This window comes from Drosophila novamexicana, unplaced genomic scaffold (assembly GCF_003285875.2).
Source record: "Drosophila novamexicana strain 15010-1031.04,08,12 unplaced genomic scaffold, DnovRS2.1 tig00001753-arrow-arrow-pilon, whole genome shotgun sequence".
Classification (NCBI taxonomy): domain Eukaryota; kingdom Metazoa; phylum Arthropoda; class Insecta; order Diptera; family Drosophilidae; genus Drosophila; species Drosophila novamexicana.
Window position 1 is genome coordinate 19,530 of NW_020824887.1, and position 16,779 is coordinate 36,308.

The 16,779-nt window shown below is 38.4% G+C and overlaps 1 protein-coding gene across 1 annotated transcript; it reads left to right on the top strand.

Annotated features, from left to right (window-relative positions):
• The first annotated feature begins 13,970 nt into the window (after positions 1–13,970).
• Positions 13,971–15,201, top strand: LOC115768345 (pre-mRNA-splicing factor CWC24-like). The gene is made up of 4 exons (XM_030712909.1): positions 13,971–14,078; positions 14,141–14,399; positions 14,478–14,573; positions 14,649–15,201. Exons 1-4 carry the CDS (start codon positions 14,031–14,033, stop codon positions 15,050–15,052), a joined length of 807 nt encoding a protein of 268 aa, XP_030568769.1. The 5' UTR covers positions 13,971–14,030; the 3' UTR covers positions 15,053–15,201.
• The last annotated feature ends 1,578 nt before the right edge of the window (positions 15,202–16,779 follow it).

Genomic DNA, 16,779 nt, shown 5'->3' on the forward strand with positions numbered 1-16,779 from the left:
AGGTCTTATAGGTTCTAATATCCTTGAATTCATACATATGGACAGACAGACAGACGGACATGGCTAGATCGACTCGGCTATTGATGCTGATCAAGAATATATATACTTTATGGGGTCGGAGATGCTTGCTTCTGCCTGTTACATACATTTGGATTTTGCACAAATACAATATACCCTTATACCCATTTTTAATGGGTTCAGGGTATAAAAACAAATACAAGGCATATGGCAATATCAACGCGACTGTTAATATGAGCAAGAATATATACATTTCTATATATAGCTTATGGGATCGAAGATGTCTCATAGCAAGAAACCTGCTAAGGAGACGAAGAAGAAGTATGCCTAAAAGAATCTAACCAAAATGCCAAAAAGTTCAACAAATTTCGGTTAAAATAACCGTCAAGTTCTCATTAAACGCAGTTAGTTTTAGCGAGCGACTACTGTATCCTCAATATGTATATGAGCGAGTGTTGCTAGATAAACACAAGCACACACACACACACACACACACACACACACACACACACACATGTACACACACACACACGCAGAAATACTTATACAAAATGCAATTATGTACTTAAATGTGCGTTCGAAACTGTCATAATACATAAATCATTAAGATATGATTATATTGTGTGTGCATATGCATATATTATATATTATATATATTTGTTCATGTGCCACGTACTTAGTCCACATTTGTCTAATCACATTGAAATCTGCATTAGCAAATCGCAACTGTTGACTGTCAAATTAGCCAATCGAAATTGGCGTGATTGTGTTTTTTGATGTGTGCGTATTCTATTGTTGCGTGCGTGTGTGTGTGTGTGTGTATGTGCGTGTGTGTGTGTGTGTGTGTGTGTTGTGTCTTCTATGCATATCGGAATACATAACAATTATAATTAGCATGGCAATTATTTAATTTTGTTAATGCATATTCCTTTGAATCTCGTTTTGGCATTCAATATTCTTTATTCGGGTAAAACCGACTGCGCAATACACTGTTTACGGCGTTATAATTGTTTAATGATCATTGGCTTGTTTGACATTAAAACATTAAGCCCAAAACAATCACATGTAGACATCGACTTCTCCTATATATTGTGGCGGATATGGGCGTGGCATGATCTTTAGTGAAGCTGAGTCTGCGCAAATTCGATATACCCTGCCTGATTAGCGGAACAGGGGTATTTAAATGGATGGCAACGGGGATTATCACACGCAGAACGAGGCCTCCGATGTTGATAAGCTTTCGCTCTTGTGTTAAGAAAATAGCATAACTAGTTAATGGTGAGTTTAAATAGGATATTGTAAGGAGTAGAGAAGAAGAGGAGTAGGGATATAGAAATTTCTCTCTTGCGGATAAGTGAGAACCGTGAAGCTCGAAAATGCTGAGTTTGTTGAAAATATCTTTGAACACATTTGCCATATAAGGTCCTTATATCCAACCAATCTTTCCTATAGCAGCTATATGATATAGTGGTCCGATGTTGATAAGATTTTGCATACATTTGTGGGGCATAAATACCGAGTAGCTACTTTTGAACCAATCGTTTCTATGGCAGCTATATGATACGGTGTTCCGATCCGGCCAGTTCGAAAGCTTTAAATCTAAGAAACTAGTTCGCAGACAGACGGACGCACATGGCTGTTGATATTGATCAGGACTATATATACTTTATGGGGTGGAAGTAAACATATCATGACGAAATTATAATACCCTCTACAAGGGCATAACAATTTTATTCTTTTCATTTTCCATATAGTGTATATATAATATACGAATGCGGATCAAGCATCTATAAACCTAACAATAGGTTATAAAACGTGCTAGAAATAAGGATTCAAAAATTGTTGTTACCTCATTACTAAATTGGAATTCTAACAATGATAAGTGTGCATATTTAAACATACATACATCACATTGACATCGAACTAAAAACATTTGAATGTCATTTGAATATTCTCTGAAAGTAATTTATGTAAATTAGGGTGGCATCAAAGTGTTCTCTATTCATTGTGATACAGTTTGGTCGCTTCATTTGGACAGGTGCGCGAATAGAACACAATTGTTTAATGCAGAAAACAGTTAACACCGAGACTGTGAGCCGACTTTGAATCGAACCGGCTTAAGGCCGAAATTCCAATTTTTACAAAGAACCGTAACCAAATCGAATCCCGAACTAAACCATTAAACAAAGAAAAAAGTGATTTGATTCGAAAAAACTATTGAAGAAGTCCCTGCGCCGAAGATGGACAACTTTAGCCCCAATTATAGCCTAGGTAGATGTTAGTTTTGGGTGAAGAACGAGTTTAGCCTGCTTTTTGCATATGAATATATGTAGAGCTTGCAATATTCTTAGCACAAGGGGCACAACTTTTAAATTCAAAAAGCTTTAAAGATGTGGAAGCCCAGCTTCATGATCCTGTTCTTTTTGTTTTGCCTACAATCTAACACTTCCATTAGGTCAGACAGACATAATATTAAGTTTATAATAATATCTGTGCAGCTGACAATCAGAGCAGATTGTTGTGTGGCCCAAGGCCATTTTGCTACCTGTCAACCTGTTTAAATTAGAACAGCGCCATCTGGTGTTCGTTTCGAATCGTGTGCCAAATGCAGTTTTGCGTGCGAAAACTGTTAAATGAATTATACAAAGTGTGAGTGAAGCATAGAAAGACAGACAGACAGCAGATAGAGAGAGAGCGAGCGAGCGAGAGGGAGAGCGCGAGTGAGTGAACAAGAGCACTGTAGCTGGTTGCTTATGTGAACCCACCTTCACCCCTCCCCCCACCCACGCAAAACCCTATCCATGTCCGCCCACACAAACATTCTCTGGTGAATTCTACGAGCATATAAAAGCGGAAACATGCTGAAAATGCTTACATAAGCAGCGTGTACAGTGGGCACAACTGGGCGCAGGCTATCCCCCCCCTCCCCCAGCCCCACTCCACACTCATCCACACATGGATATGTGTGCCTGCCTGTGCATATGTGTGCGAGCTGCATGCATTAAACCACAACAGCAACAGTAAATTTTCAAATTCCATATCCGTTTTGAAGTCAACTCACACGACAACAGCATTAGGCCAAATAAAAGTAACATGCCAGTTGGCTCAAACATCGCCTGAACCCGGATATTCAGTTGAAATTACAACAACAAAAAAAAAACTACTAAATACGAAACTATATTGCATATTTCTACTCCAGACATCAGACTCAGCACAGCTCCACTTCATTACAGATACATATTAACAGCTACAAGGTATGGAAAATCAACAGCAGCTGGTGAACATGAACCCAACACACAGACCCTCGCAACCCCTGCCACGGCAAGCCCCAACATTTAAGCTTCAGCTAAGAACGGAAAAAAAGCGGGTTGGCATCAACAACAAAAATTCATCGGTCTCTAGGGGGCGCCACTGTGCGCCTTTTCGACCAACAATCCGAGAAGCGCAGCCTACCTACCACTTCGTACAACTCCGCCCCCCCCCCCCCCCCCCCCCCCCCCCTACCGCTACTCCCTGCCATACAACACAAGCACAGCTCATTCAAAATGTACCCCGTACTTTTGCTGCTTTTACTGCTTTTGCTGTTTTACAACACTAGATGATGCATGAGCGACTGTTCAGTGCTCTGAAATATGAATAATATTATGAACGTAAACAACTGTGTCACGCTAAATTAATCATGGTGTTGTAAAATGCTGCGAACCAACTCAATGCAGCGTATACGTGATTTTTACAGAATACGCATACGCCGAGTTGTACAAGAGAATAATTAATGATTGATATACACAACAAAATTCACGGGCAGATAGGCTTTATTTCGGGCATAAGTTCTATGAAAAGTATTTCTCCCATGCCGAATTGGCTGGAAGTTACTTCTTGAAAACTTCAATTGCATAACTATATGCAACAAAACACAGCGACGGGATGCCACGGCAGAAGTGAGTTTGATAGAAACAAGCCAAAAAGCCACAGAATTATTGCAATTTATTTATTTTAACGTAACTTATTCGATTCGAAAACTGTTACAACTGCAAATGACCCACATTTGAATGTTTGCTGGCATTTAAATATCGCAATCGAATTGATTAAGTAAATACTGCCCAACTGTTACCAAATGTTTAAATTTCATTTAAATTTAATTTTTATTTATGTCAATCATCAATAAAAAAATAAAAAAAAAAAACAGCAAAACTTTGCTTGCCTTGTGGTACAAATATTTAATTTATTTTCAATTCGAATTTGTGGCTCGTTGTTTGCCTGGTTTGTCAATTACGTCCAAATGTGAGAGACAGAGAGAGAGAGATAGAGCGAAATGAGTGGCCGCAAAGTTAAACAGCTGAGCCCTCTCTATCGCTCTCTCAGCTGCTGCAGTTAAAGCTCTGCTCTGTTATGCTTCACATAACAGTGGCGGCCTCTGTTAAAGACAGCAGTGTGACAACCGTCCGAGGGCAGCGCACATTTTTGCATTTTAGGTCAGGTCGCAAATCTATGCAGCGCAGTCGACGTCTATGCTGACTGCGGCAGCGACGCATGACTAGTTTTTGTTGCTGCTGCTGCTGCTGCTGCAGCCCATGCCTTCATTTTTTCTACGTTCGCTCGCAGCGTATAATTTTCATGGCAAGTTCAATGAACTTGCGAATTTTTTTCCTACTTTTTTTTTTTTTTTTTGCCGCTATTGTTGTTGTATTTTGTATTACACGAGCAAGACGAACGCGAGAAAAAGAGAAATTAGGTTTTCTTGTTGATGTTTAGCTATGTATTATGCTACTGCTGCTGCTGCTTCTGCCTATTCTTCGTCTGCGCTCTTTCGACTACTTCTGCATTACAGGTTTTATATACATACATACATACACACATACGTACATACTATGTACATATGTATGCATCACGTTTGCCTTTGGCTAATACATGCAGACACACAAACGTACGTCAGTTCCAAATCATGTTGCCATAAAAAATATATCAATCGATGTTGCCCGAATCAAGGATACCCTGCAGCCGCTTATGGGCAACATATTCAGTATAGTATTATTTTTAATTATTATCACTTAACAGATATGTATAAATGTATGTACATCCTACAATGAGAACAAAGAAGTTAACCCAACTTTTGGTAGCATAATGTGCGACTAGGAGATTTCATGGAATCACAAATGTTATTAGCTTGGCATATATTAAATATATATTCTAATTTTATTACAGTTTTAAGAATTAAAGAGCTTAAGAGCTTAAGTCTAAAGAGTTTTATACTCATTTTCAATATTTATGTACACAGGCATCTCAATAAATCTAAAGTTTTCAAAATTAGCAAAGCTTATTATCAAAGATCAAGCATCAAAATATGTATATACATATATACAGAAAAATCGTAGTATTGTAAAATGAAAGCTATGTAGCAATTCTTATTTGATAAATAAATAAATAAATAAAAAAATAAAAAATATTAATAATGAAAATTAATAAATAAAATTCTCAAGTATTTTCCACAACACTTTCAAAGAGCATTACTTTTTATATGTTTATTATTTTTAGTTTTAGTTTAAGCTACAACATAGTGTATTTAAAGCTAAACAAGCTTTGAAAAAAAGTTAAAGATAATCTGGATGGAAGCTTGACAACTGTAACATGAAGATTAGTGTCTTTTAACCTGGAGACAAAGCGAGCAAAAGTCTTGATCCGAACAAATCAGGCGTTAATTATTGTCATATAAATGTCAGAATACATATTTATATTTATTAATTTAAAGTAACATTACTTAATTATTATTTACACGCCCCGCGAATTAATTATTTTCACTCAAATAACATATAATCTATGTACTTAATTCATATGCACATGCCTTTTATGGAGCATTAGCTCTTTTCGGTTTCATGTGCGAATGCATACATTCTTACATACAATTTTTTGACTTACATACACACATACTTGCATACATACATACATACATGCATACATATATACATACATACATGCATACTTGCATACATGCATACATACATACATACAATTTTTTGACTTACATACATACAAACATGCATACATACATACATACAATTTTTGACTTACATTCTTACATACATACATACATGCAACATAAAATTGTTTGACTTACATACACACATACATACCATTTTTTGACTTACATTCTTACATGCATACATACCATTTTTTTTACTTTCATTCTTACATACATACATACATGCATATATGCATACATACATACAATTTTTACTTTCATTCTTACATACATATGTACATACATACATACATACAATTTTTTGACTTACATTCTTACATACATACATACATGCATACAGCAAACATACAATTTTTTGACTTACATATGTACATACATACATCCATACATGCATACATACATACAATTTTTACTTTTATTCTTACATACATATGTACATATGTACACACGTGCATACATACATACATACAATTTTTTGATTACATTCTTACATACATACATACATGCATACATCATACATACAATTTTTTGACTTACATATGTACATACATACATGCATACATGCATCTACATATGTATGTAAGTGAATAAATTGTGAGCCATTTCCTTCTGTCTGAAAATATCACTCCTGTGATCCGGTTCGCGCCAACTCGAAAGCTAGAGTCCTCTTCAACACCCACTCAGTTGTAGGGTATTCACCCATTGGCAGTGCATTTCGCTAGCTGATTTTCTTTAGCTTCTTCACAGCTTCTCTCACATATCACTTTCTCTGTCTCTTCGCTGTCCGTTGGCTTCTATCCATCTCTTTCACTTTCTCTCCCTTTTGTCTTTTTGCTTTATTGCTTATTATCCTGCTACTCATGCACTTCATTTTATCGCAAGAGCGAAAATCTACATACATGCACACATAATTAAACGGAAAATCAGCAGCCAAATAGTAAAAAAAAAAAGATTGTTACGTATATTTCGCTCTTTCTCTGTCTTTCTCTCTCTCTCTGGCTTACACTGTTTCTTCATTCGCTGCGTTATGTTACGTTTTGTACTAACCTTAAAGCGACTCATTTTCCGTTGCTTTATAACAGGCATGCTGCGTGCGGTTTGTGTCTTCGCTAAGTGGCTGTTAATATCTTCTACTTAAACACTTTGTTATTGTGATTGCTTTTGCACTTGTTTTCTGTTTTGTTTGTACCTGCTCTTTATTTGCAGTTGCCACTGTCGCTATTTTTTCTAGTTCACTTTGCAGCAACAATGCAAAAGCACACACACACACAAACACAGAGAAAAAAAATTAAATATTTGCACCGTTTTTCTTTTGCAGTTTTAGCTCTCACATAAAGGCCTCGCTCACTCACACACATGTACACACACATACATGCATAGATACAGACGCGTGCGCTAGGCAGCGATGTCAACGACAACAAAAACAACAACAACAACTAGCACAACAACAATGGACAACAACTCGAAGTCGAACTGAAACTCCATTGAAGCGTGGCAATCAACTGAGAAAACAGTGAAAAACTGCATGCAGTTTGCAGTTTGGACTAAGGAAAAATGTAAAAAACAAAAAGCAAAAAAATGTTGGCGTCGCGGCTGCGACGCTGACGCTGACTCTGACTGCGAAACACTGCGCCGCTGCTGCAGCAATGTGTTGGCGTTGTTGTTGCTGCTGCTGCTGCTGCTGCTGCAACTTGCATGTAACAGACACACACACACACACACACACACACACACACACACACACGCATACAGGACGCAAAGGAGCAAGAGAGCGCCCAGCAACCAGCAAAGCCAAACGACCGTTTTACAACTGCCGGCCGGGCCCAGCTTCGTTTGGCGTTTACCATTTTCCGTTTTGCCACTTGCCGGGCTCTGCCTTTTAGCCCGATCTTCGTGAGCGTCGATGGCGGCGACGCTAGCATTGGCGTTGGCGGCGAATTGCTAAATCATTTTTGGTGGTTAGTTTTTTGGGCTTCGTGTAAACGGGATAACGAGCCGTAGCCGAAGCAAAGGCGCGGCTCGTAAAGCTCAGCTGATAAGACTGATAAGGGCATACAAAATGAATGAGCATTAAAACGACAGCCATAAATTTCAAAAAACTTTGAAGATATCAAAGACACACTCAATGTAAAGCTCATAACAATAAGAAGAAACATAAAACAATATCACAAGCGTCCGTACGGGTTGCCATAGCAACAACAGCAACAACTAACTATAAAAAAAAAAATAAACTGATTTACCACATCGACCGAATGCGTAACAAAAGCCAAAACAGCCGTTAACAAGCCGGCCCCAACATACGCACACACACACACACACACATACTGCCATGGTGAGCACAAGAGCGAGGCGAGAGCATTTGCAGCGCGAGAGCAACAACAGCAAAGCAGCGACAGCGTCGCTGTTAAAATGGCTGCCAGCAGCGACCTACGACTACAACAGAAAACATCGCGCACAACACACATTGTTGTTGTAGTAGTTGTATTTTTGTTTTTTTTTTTTGCTTTTCGCATTTTTTGTTGTGTGTTGGGCACATGCCGGCAAACGGCGACGGCGGCAACGTCACTGTTAATAACATGCGGAAGCCGCTGCCGCAGACGCCGTCGATTGCTTTTGCCGTGGTATGTGTGTTGACAGGCGCAGGCCAATTAAATACTATGTTATGTATGTATGTATACATACATGGCTATGTATGTTTGCTTAAATGTACATCATATTTAATGATTTCTGTTCTTAGGGGGTCTTGGTCTGTTCGGGATGCTGCTGCCAGCGTATTATTATTAACATTTACGGTGCAATTTGCGTTAATTTGCAAATGGAGTGAAACAATTTTTAAACGTGTGTATGAGGCGCACAGAAATGCAGCAGCAGCAGCAGCAGCAGCACCCAGCAACAACAGTAACAGCAAATGTTTATAACAGCGCAATGCTCGTTAACAGTGCACTGCTTATTTGTGCACAGTGGTGCCATAGCAGTGAACATACGATTCAATTTCCTGTCATTAAGTTTACATTTTCTTTAAAGATACTGCGTAAAGAGCAATAAAAGCAATATTTAGTTGAATTTGAATTTGAACTGGTTAAAACTAAAGTTGAAATCAAGAGAAATTCCATTTTGTGTTCCACTGTGAATGCTCTTTGTTCGCTCTGATCATCGGCTAAGACCTTAACTTGCTGTTCACAAAGAGTTGAATTTACTATTCACCACATTCGCCAAATCCAACACAAGCATTAACAGCTCACACAGGCACTTACATTCGCGTCGCACTGTTAACAGACGACGACAGCGACTCGCTTATCAGCTGTTCTTTTGCTTTCATTTCTTCAAACACCAAACGCACAGAGACGTGGCAGACCCAGAAGCCACCGACCAGCAGCCTAGCTAAGCGCAAGAGCATGTATGAATAAGCAGGGGAGAAGGGGGCAGAAGGGATATACATACATGTACATATGTATGTATTTGTGGGGCTAGGGTGGGGCAAAGTTTGGTTGACATGGGTGTAGGGAAGCACACGGTAGGGGATGTGTGCGTTTGTGTAGTTGGGGAAGAGGGTTGGAAGCAAGGGGGTCTGTGCGAATGGTTTGCGGATGCAAAAAGATGTGTATGTGAACTTGTGTATGTATGTACATATAATCTATATCTATGTATGTATGTATATATAAACTTGTACCCAATGCACAGTGCAATAATATGTATTTGCAATATAAACATAAGAATATAAGCACATACACATGCATATGTATTCATGGATGTGATGTTTACGACGGCCCGTCACGACACAATATGGTGACAACAACAACAACAATAGCGCAGCAATAACAGTGCCCAGCAATTGAGCCGCTGTAGCGTGCGTGTGTGTGTGTGTGTAAATGAAGCGCTTCATTCTTGCAATACAACACACATGCAAACATATGCCAATACATAATGTATGTGTACATACATACATAGCTACATTATTATGTTCTACCCGCTTTCTTTTGCCGCACATCCTTTGTACGCTAATTTATTTGCTTATGCTTGTGCATTTCTTTTCATCTCATTCGCTTTGTTCAACTCTTTGCCCTACGCGAACAACAAGCTAAAGAAATGAAGAAGAAGTGGAAGAAGAAGCAGCAGCAACAAAGTGCCCACCAAACTATGGGAAAAGCATCTTCATCTTCCATCTACATTTTCTGCACAAGCAAACATCTCCCAACCCCCGTACCCCTTCCCTATGCCACTGGCCTACCCCTGCACCCGTTTCCAACCTAACAACAACAACAACAAGATGCACAAAGTTAAACTTGTGTAGCTGCTGACAATTCCAAAGTGCAATAACCGTTTGGCCTGCTTGGGCCTTAACCCACGTTAGCCCCTGTGCGCCTAGTTACCCAAAAGTTTTCAAAGCCAGCTTATATACAATTCATTTATATTCATGAACAAAATGTGCAAGGAATATTATGATTTTATGCTTATGGCGAATTTTGTATACTCTATTCTAAGAGCAAATGGTATGAAAGTTAATTTTGTAAATTTAAATTCAAAAATCGAACTTCAAGTGGGGAATTTGGGTGCTAAAAGTTGTACGAAAATTGTTCTTTGCAGGTCGCCGGTTCGATTTCGAAAACTTACATTTGTTTAAGTTGAAGCAATAATAAATTTAAAAAAAAAAAAAATTGATAAATAAGTGGAAAATGAATGCTTTCGAACTGAGCATTAAGTTGGGGGTTCGAACCCTTTGCTGTTAATTTGTAATGCTGTAGCAAAATATATATGAAAACTTACCCTGACGCCAATAAAACGTGCTTCGAGCAGCTCCTGTTTGCGCGGATTCAGCGACGTTTGAAAATGATCCATTTTATTCCTTGGTTCAGGTTTTCCGATTTGTTTCAATTATGTTTTGCGTTTTTTTTTTTTTTGTTTTGTTTTTATCAATTTGTTGTTTTTGTTTGTCTGCCCGAAATTTGTTTTTTGACGTATTTTTTTGTTTTGTTTTTTATCAATTAATAATGTTATTAATATTGTACTGTTTGCAATCGAATCGCCCGAGTTGAGAGGCAACCGCAATGACAACAATTGTCAACGCCATGACGATCGTTCGGCATATAAGCTGAAAATGATACAGTTATGTGCGCATTAGTATCATTATTTAAATGATATTATTGTTATTATTATTAGTTAATTTTACTTCTTGCTTTTGACCAACTTTATGATGTATTCATGATCTTCGCAGGTCTTTTAGTAATAATATTAAACGTGTGTCCAGCATGGAAAGATATTAACACTAAGACTATAAGAAGTTGAGGTCTGGTCGGATTTGCCCGACTAGCAGATACCCTGAAAGCAGCACAAAGCTGCTCTGACATTCCCCTCCTTTTCTATATGCACGCAAACATAGTTTTGAGGGGGGAAAAAAGGGGGGTTGGTTTGGTTTCTAAAATGTGTGCACAGTTTTAGAGGGTACATAGCAGGTCTGGTGTAAGACCCGAGATTTCGATAACGTTTTTTTTTCGATGTTTTTTTCAAAAACGTGAAAAGTTATCGATTAATTAAAAGAAACCCTGTCTTAGGAGGCAGGGTTGACTCCTGCGACTCGGATCAGGAAACTATATACCATAAAAGGTTACATACACCCGCACAAAGCCAATATACCCCCCTCCCCACCCCCTTTTAGCCGTGTATAACCTGTAAATACCCATTTTAGATAAGATTTGAGCTGCACTGGGACAAACAATTTTATTTCTTTTTTTATTCAACAATTTTATAAAAAAAATAAATAAAATTGTTTTTTTTTTTTATGGTTTAAACAAAGTGCAAGACGGAAAAAACACTAAATAATTAATAACATTTACAACAAATTTCAATTACGTTACGTATAATAATAAAAAAAAAAAACTGCGAATGTCGAATTGCATTTGTTTATTGGAATTATTGTTGCACATGTTATATAAACAAGAAACTATCAAATCTTGTTTACCTGGCACCGCACATAACGGTTATTCGATGCATTTTCCACGGAATGATAATCGAACGCAATCCTCTAAATAAATTTGTTCAATTTAATATATAATATATTATAAAATATGATATTCCAGTTCTTTGGAAAATTAATTATATTTGATTATCATACAAATAATAAAAAATATGATTGACTCTTTTAAATATGAACTATTTCTTTCAGTTTGATCTATTAATTGAAATATTGTTTTTTTTATAATAATATACAATAAAACCAATTTAAATGAAAACTTTTTTTCGGCTTTAAAAAATATGTGAAAAGTATGCTAATATTTGCGTTGAGATAAAAAGAAAAGAAAAGTATATTAACAATTAAATTAAATGCTTTTCCTCTTTTCCAATTATTCTGTCGGACAACTTAACTGGATCGTGTTATTGGCGTAGGTCACGACCCGCGCACATCTCTAATTCTATTTAAGGTTATGTCTGTGTATCTGTATGTACGTACGCATGTGTGTGTCTGTGTGCGTTTATCCAGACAATACGCAGGCAATATGCGAACAAAAATCTTACGTTTTCAATGTAAAAGCAAAGTTGGCTTTTATCAAGATTTGCATGTTGCACAGCTGTTGCCAATTAGCTGACTGGAAAATCCAATTGGAGACTTTGAGAGATAGGCTATCTAGGGTTAAATAATCGCAGTCCATTGAAATGCAAAAAACATCGAATGTTTCACGAATTTGACGCTCGCTTAACAAAGCCGGCTAAATATCAATAATTGCATACAAATCGCAATAGACTTTATAAGAAAACATTCCGAAATAACATTTATGCATACATACAGACATACACACACACACACACACACACACACACACACACACATATGTGCATATGTATGCGTGACTTTTAGCTTTGCTTGCCGGTGTTTGGTTTTTTTTTTTATTATTTCGTTTTTGTTTCACTTGCCGTTTATTTTACTTATATTTTGTTGTTGGAATTTTGATTTCAAACAATCGGAGGAATGGGCGGGGGGGAGGGGGGGGGGTGTGGCAAAATAGGTACTGCAACAAACACTTTTCTTCACACAAGTAGCTCGCTCTCTCTCGCTTCTTTCTTAGCCACTTTGCTTTGCGTTTTTCTCTCTTTTCTTTTCTTTTTTTTTTGCAAACGCTGCGAGGTTAAGTTTGTCTTTTTGCTTTGCAGCTGCAATCCGTTGGTGCTGGAGAGGCAGCTTATTTGGCTAACAACAGAAACAAACAAAAAAAAAGTATCCTATTAGCAACGATTTGTGTTGCACAGGATGCACACGCACACAACAAAATGGCTTTTTGCGTTTGGCTTTAATGTTGTTTTTGTCACCGTAAAAAAAAGTTTAGCAGAAGCTACACAAACGCGTCGCGTTGCAAAAATGTGCTAAAAAATGCGCTCAGCTGTCGCAAGAGCAGGCGAAATATATCGATATATATCGCGCTCATTATCGCTATGTTATGAACTCGTTACTCTGTGGCCTGCTAATAGAGATTTACTCACTTAACGAAATGCACTTAACGAACATATTCAAAAAGTGATATCAATAGGGATTAAGAAAATTGCAAAATTTTTAAATTTGCTACAGGCTACAGACTGGTGAAATAATAAAATGCTTTACCAAAGAGAATTATGTCACCAATCGGTTGCCATATAAGGAAAAAAAAAGTATGCAAATTGAGATATATTGAGCTTTACTTCCAACCGATCGCTTCTACGGCATTTATAGGATAAATTGGCCCGATGCGAATATGATTTGGCTATTTGTAAGGATCAGACTAATCAAGATATCTTGATAAGCAATAAAGTTTTACTTACAAACCTCCATACGGGTCGCTTGACAATATTTCGTATATTCAAATATTTGCGCACACAATTCAAATGCGTTGTTACAGCTGGATAGTATTTAACAGCGTACGCTTGTATTTAACAGTAGAAATCGATAACAATCGTTGTTAATAGCGAGCAGCTGTTGTGCACGACACACCGTTAAAGATTTAGACATACGCGTCTGTTAGGGCGGGATACATTTGATTCGAGCGAAAAAGTATAAATTAAACGCATCAAGATGTTCGGCTTATTTAATTTTTGGAATTCAGCAGCCTCTTTGACACCGGTTAGCTAACAATTACTACCATACTGTAGAGAGCATGCTCAAATGGTAAAAATGTCTTACAGCCGTCGAGAAATCGACGAACCGTTGACAGTCCCGAAGGAAACGCATCCATAGAGAATTCTGGCAGTGACGAGAACAGTAACATTGTCCAGTCTGATAACAATGAGAGTAGTGCACTGCAGGACAGCAACATGAATGGAAGCACTCCCAGCACCAGCGCCCTGAGTGCTAGCACCAGCGACTCGTCGTCTGCAGCCGGTGGAACTCCTGATTCTCCTCCAGTATTGGGAACCGTTCGTAATAGTTCAACCAATGGCCTGGGTAAGTAAGCACTTCAGAAACATGCATCTCTCTAATGTGGTCTACTCTGCTCTCCATGCAATTAACATGCGAGCTTAGGCAGGACTGTAAGAGATCATGATTGGCAGTCGCTTCGCATCGTTTCGCCGCCCAGAATCATAAGAGCTCGACTCAGCCCAGCTCCAGGTGCCTACCGTGAGTTCACTTTAAGGACATTTTCATCCAACTATGCGCGCTTGATATGCAAACTTACGTTTGTTATCCTTTTAGCTGGACAGCCAGTGGACTCGATCAGTCTTTCGGACAGTTCGGATAATACAAGTCCGCCAAGACCTCGCACTCCTATTCCGTTTGTAGATCTAAGCACACCGGAATACCCTCGCCGACGTGCGTTCTTTCATCGTCGCAGCAACCATCAAGAGCGGTTACCTCTGGCCCCGCCCGGCCCGGCTGTTGCATCTACCCCTTCGTCGACAAACAACAACAGCTCAACAGATGATATTTATAGATGCCCGGTGTGCTTTGAAAGTGTCCGCGACCATGAGCCTGCAACGACCGAGTGCGGTCACGTTTTCTGTCACGCTTGCATTGTGGCTGCGGTCCGTGCGACCAAAAAGTGTCCTCTATGCAACGAGAAGTTGACATTGCGTCGCATTTTTCGTATTTATTTCTAGAGCATGTGACATTACCCTTACAAAAGATACTCAAATTTGGATGTAAGAAATGAATGATTTGATGATATCCAGATTTCACTTAAACGTACTTACTATGATTCCTATTTTAGTTAATTGCTTTAATATTTATTAATTTGTGCATGTTATTTCAGTAACGAAACAAAAACAAAAAAATCGAATTACATGTTGTATAAAAAACCCGTTGAATTGTGTTCTTATTGTTTGGATTCTAATTGCAACGACTCTAGCTTAGAATATGGCCTAGAGTTTGGCTGCCTTTGCCTGATTTATGTAGATTTTGCTGTTTTTTATGAGTTCATAATTTGTTTATAAATACAAACAAATTCAGCATCTGCCAGCAGTTATTTATCTTAAACAGCAAACTTAAAATTATTGTAGCAGCTGAAGAGCGCATTGTTGCATTTTACAGCGCAGATCGATAACAATCGCATTTTACAACGATCAGCTGATGTTCTCGACACCGTTAAAGCTACTGACATACGCGTCTGTTTGGGCGGGATCCATTTGACTGAAGCGAAAAAGCGTATGTATATAAAGTACAACAAAATGTTCGGTTGGTTTAGTTTAGTTTTTCGTATTTGGCAGCTTTGACCACATAGATATTATAAGCATATGTATCTTACAGCCGACGAGAAATCGCCCGACTGTTGAGTCTCTGGAGCAACAACTACCCATGTGGAATTCAAGCAGCGGCAAGATTGGGAGCATTTATCTGTCTGTGGGCAGCGACATTTGAATAAGCGGACATAAGCCTAATTTACATGGATTTGAGGAACTCCTAAGAGCAAGGAATTCAGTTTGAACAGCTGCTGAAATTGCTGCAACTACAGCCCAGGTTGTAAGAACCGTCCGTCGGAATGCGTCTGCTGCCATCCCAGTTGTTGTTTTATCTACGCCTCAATTTGATGCCACAACGGCAACAGCAAGACAGCTCAACAGATGATATTTATGAATGCACGTTTGTTATCAACGTGCTCGGGACCGAGTGCGGCCACGTTTTCAGCCACGGTTGACGCAACGTGACCGAGAAATGTCCTTTTATGTAACGAGAAACTGATACTGCGTAGGACTTCTTGTATTTATTTTTAAATCGACTACCCCTTTCCCCTTGCCCACTTCGAATATACTCGATTGCATGCACAGACTTAATGCCAGCAGGATATGTATAGAGATTTAGCTGCAATGCATTTGAACGCGAAAGAAGGGATATCTTCGGCACGCCGAATATTTAATACCCTTGCAGGCCGAACCGTTTCGTAATTCTCATAATGCTTTGCTCGAATCTAAGAAGCACTGCGAAAATAGTTAATGCCGAGTTTGGACAAGATTTTTCATACAAAAACCTCATTTTCGACCGACAGTTCCTATGGCAGCTATATGATATAGTGGTCCGATCCAGCCGGTACCTATGTACTACGTGCAACAGAAAGAGTAAGAGGGACGTTTGCAAAGTTTCATAACGATAGTTTTAAAGCTGAAAGACTGTACTCCGCATATTTTGACAAAATTAGTGGATTTTTGATTCAAAAATAATAACCATATACAATCCCCGTAAAGAAGTCGCATTTCTGGAATGCTAAAACGGGTGCTGGCAAAAAATCTATTCCAATATTTATACTATATGCGCATGCCAACCGTACTATGCAATAAAAAGGTTCGTCATATGTAATCTTAACATTAAACATGAATTGAGCTAGGTAATATAA

What these genes read in the sequence shown, in the direction of transcription:
- LOC115768345 (XM_030712909.1), top strand. Translation starts at nt 14,031, where the DNA reads ATGTTCGGCTTATTTAATTTTTGGAATTCAGCAGCCTCTTTGACACCG. An exon ending in TAGTTCAACCAATGGCCTGG is followed by an intron (nt 14,400 to 14,477) that starts GTAAGTAAGCAC and finishes ATGCGAGCTTAG; the next exon opens with GCAGGACTGTAAGAGATCAT. An exon ending in CCCAGCTCCAGGTGCCTACC is followed by an intron (nt 14,574 to 14,648) that starts GTGAGTTCACTT and finishes TTATCCTTTTAG; the next exon opens with CTGGACAGCCAGTGGACTCG.